We start from the raw sequence: 11,431 nt of genomic DNA on the forward strand, positions 1-11,431 counted from the left end.
ATTTTTTAAGCATTGAGAATTCTACGGTGCTTTCCAATGTGTATGAAACCAAAAAAGTTTTCCTATAATTATTATAATCATAAATTCGATTATTTCTCCTATAGTTTAAGAAAAAAATTTAAAACATTAATGTGGAATGTTTTTAAATAAGGAAAAAAAATAGTTTTATTTTCTAAATATAAGAAAAATGATCGGTGTCTACTTTTCATGCTTGCAAAAAAAAAAAAAAAAAAAAAAAAAAAAAAAAAACCTTCTTCCATTATCTGTTCGGTCCTCTCGAGGCTTCTATTTAATTATTGATGCATTATCTAATCAACGACAATCCAAAATATCTCCCCTTAACTCCCCAATCCCATCCGTCCAACCAAAGCCATCTCTCTTTTGACCGTTGATTGTACTGCTTCTCCCACCCCCAGCTTGCCACGTTCACAAGGGCCTATAAAATCAGACCCTCTCACTCTCTCTTTATCCACTTCCATATTTACTCTGAAGCCCCTGAAGCTGAACCCGGACTGCACATTCGATCTTAGTAAGCACAGCATCAGTGAATCTTCGTTTGCTTTTGTTTAGAAAATGTTGCTTTTTTATGTTTAGTCCTGCTATGACGTTGCCTAATTTAGTTCTGGGGATCCTAGTATGATTTTGGTTTTGTTTTGCAATAATTGTTTTTATGTTTTTTTTTTTTTTTTTTGTAATATTGTCTGTTGTGGTTCTGGTGATCTTAGTATGATTTTTTGGGTGTTGTTTTGCAAATGTTGTGATTTTTATTTATTTATTTTTGTTTTAGTGCGGGGATCTTGGTTGTTGTTTTGCGAAAGTTTTTTTTTATGTTTTGTTCGTTTATAAAATTGTTTGTTTTAGTTCTGGGGTCTTATCATGATTTGGGGTTATGTTTTACAAGTGCTGTTGATGTATCTTGTTTCGTTACTATATTTTTTTGGTATAAATCTGGGGATCTAACTATGATTTGGGTTTTTTTTAAAATGTTATGTTATAACATTGTTATAGTTCTGGGGATCTTAGTATGATTCTGGGTACTTTAGAAATGTTGGGTCTTTCGAGATTGTTCTGTGATCAAGGGATTATATTGTTTTTAGACTTCGTCATATGTGTTTACTGACATTTCTCTCATGTAGTTTTTGTTTTTCTTTTCCCCATCTGGAATACTCGATATGGGTTTATGTCTTTCTGGATGATAGTGTCTCATAGTTTGGCTAGTTGGTACTTTGTGTTTGTCCATCTTTATGTTTTATGAAGGACTAAGTTGTTCTCCAAACTGGGTTGGGTTGGATTAATTAAATTGACATATGGTTCTCACTTGCATTTTTAATAGAGCATATCTCATATGCGTTTTAGAGAATGCATGTGAGAATTGCATTTTTTAAGGACAAATGTTAGTTTAATAGAATGGGTTGGATTTGGAGGAAAGCTTTGTTTTTTAATGAATATGAAATCTTTTGTTTTCGTTCGGGAGTATTCTATAATGGGAACTTATATTTGTTCAAATGATTTAATGACATTCCATTTGACGTGGGTCATACACAAAGAATTGAGTGGTTCAAGGGATTTGATGTTGGGTAAACTGCACCTTCCCCTCCTAAACCATAGGATCATCGGCAATGTTCCCCTAAATTTTATATGAGCAATCATAAACTATGTTATTAGTTGTAGTATTTTAGTGTTAAATTTACCTAATTTCCGTAATATTTTTTTGTCCCGTGATCAGAAAAGAAATGAAACAAAAAATAAGCGCCCTATATGTAACAAACACATAAATTTTATGCGCTCTCTCAACCTGCATGATCTTTCATGTCTCGAATCTGATGTGGAGGGCAGGATTGGATTTCGTAGTGAATGAATCTTGTAATCGAAATAAAGCAGGATCCTATTGATGAAAATGGCTTTCTTGGTGAAATTGTAGGCAATAACACTATCTAGATCGTAGAACAGAAGAACAAAGTAAAAGTTCTAACTTTATTTGATAATTCCTTTTTGAGCTTTTAATTTAAACATAAATGATGTACTTATAGGACATGAATTGATTAGGTGTATAGCTTCAATAAAACTGGATCAAATTGAAATTAAGGATGTATTTCATCGCTATTTTGAATATTGAAGTATCCCCTCTCTCTTTTTTTCCCTTATCTATTACCTTTAATATTTGTGACAGTTTTTCAATATTCAAATTGAAAGTTGGTGGGATTCTTGTCATTTTTTTATTTTTTATTTTTTTTTTAAAAAAGGTACATTCCCAAGCGAAGAGAATGTGGATTTCTCACCTCTCTATAAGGGAATCCACATTCACTTGGGAATGTGGATTACTTGTTCTTAAGTACAAACAAACAAGGTAGTCTTTTAGATTGCCATGAATCCTTAAAGATTACCTTCATCCAAACGCCCCATTAAGACAAGCATGATATTATGTTGTAAGCATGGGTAGTGGGATATTGAAACTGATCCCAGATTTTAGGGGTTGATCGTGCAAATTTTAAGTTTAGGGGAACATTCCGACTGACCTCATAGTTTAGAGTGGGAAAATGCATTTTACCCTCTGCCCTCTTGGATCCTTCTTAACAAAAAGAAATACTACACGCATTACTTGACATGAGTTGCTGCAACACTGGACGTGTGTTATTATCTAATACATTACATAATTGGATACTGCGTTTATGTTATTTTTTTGGTCTGATTTGGACAGCAAGAGTGAAACTAACTAGCCGAGTATGCGATTTGTATCAGTTTTATTATGCCAACGTGTATTTTAGATAGAGTGGAGCTCTAATAGGACCAACCACTAAATTGATTTATGAATAGGGATGGCATTAGTCTATGGAGAAAGATCAGACCTGAACCCCAATGCCCCACTCTTCATACCGGCTGCTTTACGTCAAGTGGAGGATTTCTCACCTGAATGGTGGGAACTAGTGAAAACATCGACATGGTTTCGTGACTATTGGCTAAGCCAGCATGAGGAGGAGGATTTTGGAGGCAACGCTGATGCTGATGATGATGCGGAGGCTGATGATTACATTGCCAATATGCTGCTAGAAGCTTTTGATCTTGGCATTGTTGAAGAGCTCCCTACCTTGGAAGCTCAGCCCAAAGAAATGGTCCCGTTGGCTGAAGGTGAAGGAAAAACTGGATTGGCCCCTGCTCCTCAAATGGAAGGAGGCCTTTTGATGCTATACTTTAATAATACTTGCGTCATATTATTGAATTTCTTAGTTCTTCATTTTACATAATGTCTGTGTCATTCAAATGCTAGTGAATATGCTAGAGATCCCGTATATATGGTCACATTAAAACTATGAGAAAGACTGTGGACTTTGTATTTTGCTTCTCTTTTTTATTGAATATCTCCCTTGGTAATATCCATAGGTAAGAAAGCATATCACAGATGCGAAGCCAGTGCTTCTTACATTTGTGGTTTTTATATGTTATGCTATGTTTTTCTTGCATCGTGTTATGGGTACAACATAGCACAAATGTAGTCTATATGACATTTGAATCTTGGTATTCCCAAGTCTTTGTTTTGGTGGCATGGTCAAGGATGTCTCATTTTCTATCATGTGAGCCTTCAGGAAGAGTATATGTCATTCTTATGGGTTTGGTTTCTGAATTCAGGTGTTAAAATGGATGCTAAAGCTTTACTGAGGAACCTGAGTGTATCCAGACTTCATAAAGAAAGAGGTCCCAAGTCTCCAGTAGGGTCTGCAAAGTACCAACAGAAGCTCCCAGCCAAGTATTTGAGCCCCAAATGCACTCCCCGACAGATTCATCAGCCTCGCTGAAGAGGTTCTTGCGAAGTCTCAGGTTTTGTGTCTCTTGCAAATTGCAATGGCATTGAAAGAATGTTCTCTCTTTAATATAGTTTTGTACGTAAGGTTGCAACTCTTCAGTGTATCTTGCTGTCATATGCTTTTTCCTTCTGCCTAGTTGAAAAACTGTTGAGAAGTTTGTAAATATTTCGAATTCCCATCTTCCATGTGTTTAGGACTTTGTTAAAACATCATGTGAGTGCACCCTGATTGCTTGATTCAGTGTGAGCATTATAGCTTCCCTGTAAAGCTTTCTGCTAGAACTGAGCAGTGGCATGCATATGTTAGTACTTTGACAAAAATTTCAGCTGAAATAGCGGCCCGTGCTCTGCAGTGATACTCCTGTGGCTAAACTATCAAAGATGTGAATGGCTAGTTTGATGAGGCTAAAGCTCGATTGGTTTAAGGATATGCTGATTGGTTTTAGGTGTACAGGCTTGAAGCCTGAAGGGTTTGAAGTTAAAATGTGTCTTGAATCTTGATACCAAACCTAGCCTAATATGTTTCTGAAAATGCCCAAATACTAATCTAGCCTATAGATTTTATTTTATTTTGAAAAATTGCTAAATTGGTCTTCAAGGGTTTGAGGTTGGGACAAATAATTCTTAGGGTTTCAAAAGTGATAAATAACTCTTCTATGGTATGCTTTTGCAACGATTTTTTTTTTTTTTTTTTCATTCAAGTTTTGGCCAAATTACAAATTTACCTTAAAAAATATATAAAGTAAAAAGAAAAAAGAATTGGGCTTTGATCGCCTCCGAGTCGGCTAGAGAGGGTGGTTGAAGTAGATTTGGCTTGGGGCGGTGTGGCCACCCTCATATTTGGCAAGAGGGGTTGCTGAACTATCCTAGTGTCAACCAATTTTTATATAATTTTTTAGGCTAAATTTGTAAGTTATTTGTTACACGTAGAACTATGATGTTATACTAGTGGACATTTTTTTCATTTTTTTTATTTTATATTATAAAAGGGAGGCTGAAAGACGGTTTTTTGTCCCTCATGTATCAGCCCTCCAACTTGAGACATCAGTCCAATCCATGCCAATGCTAGCATGCCTTGTGAAATACTACCAAACCCACCAACTACACACATGATTAGGGAATTAAGCAAACTCAACATTTTTAAACATTTTGCCAATCACATCTTGAAAGCTAAGAATACTTGTACTGTTGCAAACTAATCCTGGACAGCTCCAAAGGGAAAAAAAAAAAAAACACAAATTATCCTAAGATAAGAGAGAAATCGTAGAAACCAAACTTTCATCTTACCATTATCGTAACCTGTTAATATGATAGTATTAATCAATTCTTAGATTTTTTTTTTTTAACAACTAGTTAGCACTACTACATCATTAGGGTGTGACAGTAAACTACCCTCAAAAAAAAAATTGAGAGGGTGGTTAGGCTACCCTTTTGGCCAAATGGGGTTGATCGCCATTAGGAGAGGTTCAGACGCTTCTAAATGGTAAAAAGAAATATTGGGAGGCTGGTCGAACCACTATCAATGGCTAAGCAGGTGGTTCAGTCACCCCCTCTGTTTTTTGTTTATTTATATTATATTTAGTTTTTTAATATTTTTAATAGTTTTTTTTGTAAATGACACGTCACAATATGATTGGTGCTAGTGTGACACATTAGCAGGTTTTGTCAACTTTTTTAATAAAAATACCTATTTGTTTTTTGTTTTACTTATTTTAGGAAATGTTTAGTTTCTTTTTAAATCGCAGGAATCTATTTGTTAAATTTTCAAATCACATGAACCAATTTAATATTTTTACCATGAATTTATAACCGACTTTCTCATGTGTATTTTTAAATTTGCATGTAAGAAAATTACTTACTCTAAAAATATATGACAATAATAGATTGAATTTTAAGAAAATTTGGTCCGTTTCTTTTATGTTACCAATGGTGTAATATGATCTTACTTTTTCTTAACCAACAAAAAAACCTAAAAAAAAAAAAAAAAAACCCAAATTTGCAGCACAATCTAGGGATCAAAAATTTGGACAGGCGTCAACCGCCCCTCATCCTAACTGATCTGCCATTCTTTTTTCTTTTTCTTCCACCGCCACCTATCATGGCTTGTATTGCACCTCAAGACTTACAAAATTAGGCCCTCCATCTTCTGTTTCTTTCTAAATACAAGAGCCTTTATACCACCTTCTTCTTCTTCTTCTTCTTCTTCTTCTTCTTCTTCTTCTCTCTTCTCTCCTTTTTTTTTTCTTTTTTTTTTTTTACTTTTTAATTTTATTTTATAAATACAACTTCATTTCACAAGAGCAAGGTTACAAGGTTAACACAGTGGGATGGGATCCCTAACAATGAATCTAAAACTGATATAGTTGTTCCAAAACAGTAACCTAGCATGGAATGAGTGTTTTTTCAATCCTAAAGGAATAAAAAATTTCCAGCCCCATCAACCTTGGACAAAGCCAAGGATTTGTCCGCACAAAGCGGATTAAGAGCCAAATCGGTGTTGATCAGGAGCATGGCCCTTTGCAGAGTCTTCAACCCTGTGAAGAGTAACAACCCCTTCATAGGGGTTGAGATATGGACATCGATCTGGTAAAGGAAAGAACAAAGCAGAACTAGCACAGCTAAAATCAGAACAAAAACTCTATAGAAAGGGTCTCCTACAGAGACCAAAACCTAAACATAAAAACATAAACAAAAAAATAACATAAATAAAACCCAAAATACACCATCAATGGCGGCCTAACCCCCATTGGAGATCGGCAAAGACGGAGGAAACTGGTGGAGAGCAACACAAGCAACATCAAGGTGACCCAACGTCGGCGCATGATGATTCAATGAGGAAGCCGCTACTAGAGGATCGAAGTTGGAGGGCCATAGAACTTGGTGGAGTGGAGCGGTTAATGGAGAGGCCTGCTGAAGTTAATAGATCTGATTTGGGAAAAAAATCAGATCTAAGAACTTTAAGATACCGGGAACCATGGCTTAGAGCGGGAGAAGAAGAGGGAAACCAATCCAACGAGAGAGAAGCTGTCTCCGGTGATGCAACGGGTGGATAGATCCTTCTACGCTATAGAAACCTTTAGCTAGAGAAGGGCCTCAAAGGAGGCATTTGCAAACGAAAAAGGGGCGGATAGATGGGAGAGTGGGGAGAAGAAAGGTGGGGAGGGAAGCTTTTCCATGGTAGATGATACAGGATCCCTGGCAGCAGAGGTTCGAGAGAGTTCTCTCAAGGAGTTTTCCAATTTTTGAAATTATTTTGCCTTTATACCTTTTGAGTAATGTATGTCTATTTATTTATTTATTTATTTATTATTATTATTATTTTTTAGTGAGTATTTTACGTATAATTTGTAAGGGAATTGGATCATCAAAATTGTCTGTCAAATACAATCGGGCAGATAATTGAGAATCCGATTATCTGTTTGGACAAGTGAGAGTGCGTTTAACACTGTAATTTCGTAGACTAAAAGTGCGATTTTAAATTAAATTCTAGAAAATGTATTGTTTGAAAGTGTGATTTTTAAAAATTGTGATTTGAAAACGTAGAAAAAATTGTGTTTTTAAATCGCATGCAAGATGGTATGCTATTTTAAAAAAGTATGATTTTAAAAACTAAATTGAAATTTTACCAAACACTTAACTATGTTTTAAAATTGATATTTTTAAATCGCACGTTTTAAATCTCCGTCTAATACACCTGCCATGTGTTATTTTTCAATTAAAAAAATAATAAAAATTAAATATAAAAATATAAAAAACTAAACAAAATTAAAAATCAGATTGTCGTGGGAACGAACATGCGTTTCAGGTATCCCTTCTCGATGACGACAATGACAACAACAATGTTTGAAAAAGGCCCATTTGAGCAAAATATGCCTATAGTACTTCTGTCACGTATCATTTTTTAATTAAAAATAATAATAAAAATTAAATTTTAAAATATAAAAAAAATAATAAAAACTAAAAATAAAGTTAAAAAAACTAAAAATAAAAATAAAAATTAAATAGTCGTGACCGGGAACAGACATGCACTTCAGGTACCCCTTCTAGAGCCAAGGGTAGGCGGCAGCCATGGCGTTCACCTAGGGCGCAAAGTGGGCCCCCCAGTCCAGGGGCATCAGGTTGAAGTTGGCGAATCGGGCCGTGACTCGACGGGCCCGGCGACAGCACGTTCTCCACATCCTCTGTTTCATCGTCCAAAAAAGAGCATGGAAATCGCATAAAGGATGGAACTTTTCGTGGTGGTGCACAAGCTTTTAAACTTGACACTTGACACACTTTTGAAGTTGCCAGATGCAAAGACCTCACGCTTGAATTTTGTTGTTCAAGAGATAATTTGCTCTGAAGGTGTGAGAGCTGCGTGCCCATGCAGCTAAAGAAAGTTGGAGCTCTGATCCTCCAACATCAAATTAGAAGTTCTGCTCGAGGAAACTTCCCATGACACAGAAGAGCACTACTGCAGCCTAGGTCTTCAGGTGGTTTCTGGTTTGGGCAATGAACTTGAGAATATGGAGGACTTTGATGTCTGCGTGCCTTTTTATTGACATTCCATCTGAATGGGAGAAGGGAGAAAGGTTTACAAGCTAGTCTTGGTTGAGGGGCTTGTAGTTGATAACCAACCTAGGGGCTCCTCTTTCAAGCTCAACATTTTTCTGAACATAAAAGGCTGAACAAGACCAAGGAGACTTACTCTTCCGGATTATGCCTTTGCATAATAGATCTTCTATTTCGTTTCGGCAAAATTCCGTAGTTTCTTGACTCATCTGAATGGGTCTGGCCTTATTCTTTCTTCATCAAAATCTTTGATATAAGGAAGGCTTACAGTGTGCTTCTTCCTATGCCAAAAGGCAGTAGGGACATCAGAACAAACTTCACTTTTAATCCTATCCTCAAAGAGTTTGATTCTTTGCTAAATGGATTTTTGACTTAATTGTTCTTCGATTCTTTTAACCTTAATCTATTCTTGTAAAAACTCTATATGTTGAGTCTTTGACTTGATTAGGTTAACAGACTTAGAGATTGAATTGCTTTTGAAAGCATTCAACTGACTTAATTCTTGCTTAGCCAAGAATTTGAACTTAACCTTTTCATCTATGGGATAGGTAATTAAACCATCCTGATCTGTTGTAAAAGGATACAACGGAGTAATAAAAGGTAGACCTAGTATGACTTTGTCAGTCATATTCTTAACCAAGACAAATGATGTTTTGAAGCAAACATTGTCTTGACACACATGGGCTTTACTTATTTCAAAAGTAATTTGCATCTTGCTGGCATTAGCAGAACGCAAAGTTTCTTTTGACTTACTGTAATACTTCGTAGGAACCAGTCCTTCTTGTATACAGTTCAGATTTGCACCTGTATCAATTAATACAACTATAGATAACTCAAAATCTTGTATCTTAATTCTAACCTTGGAATACCATTTTTTAATATGGATTCGGTTGATTAGACTTAGACACTTTTCTTCAAATGGAGGCGTGTCTTCAGGCTTGGGCTCGGACTCGGCTTCGCTATCATTAAGATTGCTAGCGGCTGACTTAAGCTTGTGCTCAATTTTCAAGAGATTAACATCCTGTTTTAACTCTTGATTTTCTTCCTTAAGTATTTTAATTTCGGACTTAATTTGATTGACTTCAAGTTGCAAATCTTTTATTGTGATTTGTTCCTTGGGTTTATCAAATCTTTTAAGTGTATTACTTAAACTTATTTCAAGGCTTTTAGACTTATTAACTTCTCTTTTGGTTAGAAGTTTTCTTAACTTTTCTAAATATTGCCTTTTTAACTCAGGATTTTCAATCTTACTTATAAGATCAATAAGTAATTCTTCTTGCTCTTCTTATTTGGTCATAACACCAATTGTTTTGCAACAAGTGTCATTACAACCAAAACTTATATCTGGACCCGATTTAGACTAATTGCTACTGCAGGAGCAATAGTTGCTTTCACTTGAACTAATACTTAGTTCAGACTCATTTTCACTGGGCTCAGTTTCTTTAATCTCTAACATTCTTATTAAATTTTCTTTCTCTTTGTTAGAGACTTTTAGAGACTTAATGGTTTCCTTAGCTTTGCAATCTTTTGCAAAGTGACCTGACTTACCACACTTATAACAACTTTATTTGTTGTTAAATCTTTTAAACATTTTCTTAGGTTTTCTCTTTTCCTTCTTATAGAAATCATTCGGCTCAAAGCTTATTTTTTTGAATCTTTTAAACCATTTCTTATGCTTTCTATATTTTTCATGCTTACGAGACTTCTTATGTTTCTTAAATGGTGCTACCGAAGGTAGACCATATTGCTCACAGAAATTACCCATTTCATGCTTAGCCTTTTTTTTTTTTTTATCCTTATTGACTTGGTTTGATATTTTCATATCAATACACATCTTAAGACCTTCTTTTTGGATAGCACTTATGATATTCCCGTAAGTGAGGTTATCACATTCTATCACATTGTTCTCATTAACTAAGACTTGTTTGATCTTATGGGCAAAGATGTGAGGCAGACCGTTTATGAACTTTTCCTTCCAAAACGGTTGGTTGCTATCTTCTCTTAGCATGACTCTAGAGAGGAATACATCTTTGTACCATATTAAGTCGCTCAGGGTTAAACATCTTAGGTTGCTTAGCTGATCGTGGACTCTAAACGTAAGATGACTTGATGTGCCAATAAAATGTTCTACAATTGTATAAAACAAAGTATTGACAGCATCAGAATCTCCTAATCCAATTTTCTCATTGAATGTAGGAATTCCTTCCTCATTGGTCTTAACAACACTTCTTATGCTGGCTCTGGACTCATCAGTGAGATGTTTTTCCCACCAGTTTTGAAGGGTTCCTGTGAAACCCGAAACCAGGAGGTCAACAACCTCTGGTTGACTTAAATCATTATTCATAACATAACTGCTAGAAACCATGGTCATATGGGTTAACTTATCAAGAATTTGCTGTTCTGCTAAACCATCGATATTCCACTCGTATAGTTTATCAGTAGAGACTACAAATTGACTTTGGAAATTTCTTTCCTCAAATTGGATATCCGGAGGGGTTGGCATAGGATACCAATTCTTGGTGAGACTCATTGGGGGAAACTTAGGCTTGTGAATCCTATTCAGTTCTAAGGCTGAAAGGGTTTTTTCGACTTTTCTGATATTTTCATCAGCATCAGATTCAGAAGTGGATTCTGTCTCAGATGAATTCTCAGAAGACTTAAGGATCTTAGCAACAGACACAGTGTTGGAAGTACTGGGATGTTCTTGTTTGGGTTTAGCCAAATCCTTAAGCATTTCCTCTATTTTCTGAACAAATGGCTTATTCTTGTTAACCTTTAAACTAGTTCCCGGTTTTAGTTCTGGAAACTTGATTATAGGTTTCTCTTGCTTAAAAGGCTTATGTTTCTCTTTTAAAAGAGGCTTATTATCGAGCTCTTCAATTTTATCCAACTGGTTTCCTATGGAGTTTAGGTACTGGTTGGTGTAATTGGCTTGCTCAATGACTTTTTTAACATCTGTGTTTTCAGATGCAACATTAAAGGGTGAGGCTTTAACCGTAGTAGTTCTATGTTTGAACACTATGGTTTCTTGTGGAGGGTGACTGGAAGAAACAACTATGTTATCTTCCTTTACCCACTCTT

General features: G+C 35.5%; 1 protein-coding gene across 1 annotated transcript; it reads left to right on the forward strand.

The window, feature by feature from the left end:
- The first annotated feature begins 370 nt into the window (after nucleotides 1-370).
- Nucleotides 371-4,151, forward strand: LOC133880498 (protein EARLY RESPONSIVE TO DEHYDRATION 15-like). The gene is made up of 3 exons (XM_062319450.1): nucleotides 371-529; nucleotides 2,815-3,126; nucleotides 3,625-4,151. The coding sequence occupies exons 2-3, from the start codon at nucleotides 2,817-2,819 to the stop codon at nucleotides 3,789-3,791; spliced, it is 477 nt and encodes a 158-aa protein (XP_062175434.1). The 5' UTR covers nucleotides 371-529; nucleotides 2,815-2,816; the 3' UTR covers nucleotides 3,792-4,151.
- The last annotated feature ends 7,280 nt before the right edge of the window (nucleotides 4,152-11,431 follow it).

The sequence above is a fragment of the Alnus glutinosa genome, chromosome 10 (genome assembly GCF_958979055.1).
Source record: "Alnus glutinosa chromosome 10, dhAlnGlut1.1, whole genome shotgun sequence".
Lineage (NCBI taxonomy): Eukaryota > Viridiplantae > Streptophyta > Magnoliopsida > Fagales > Betulaceae > Alnus > Alnus glutinosa.

Excerpts from the sequence above, each read along its gene's own strand:
- LOC133880498 (XM_062319450.1), top strand. The coding sequence starts at position 2,817 with ATGGCATTAGTCTATGGAGAAAGATCAGACCTGAACCCCAATGCCCCA. Across the intron at positions 3,127-3,624 it reads AATGGTCCCGTTGGCTGAAG|GTGTTAAAATGGATGCTAAA; the intron begins GTGAAGGAAAAA and ends TTCTGAATTCAG.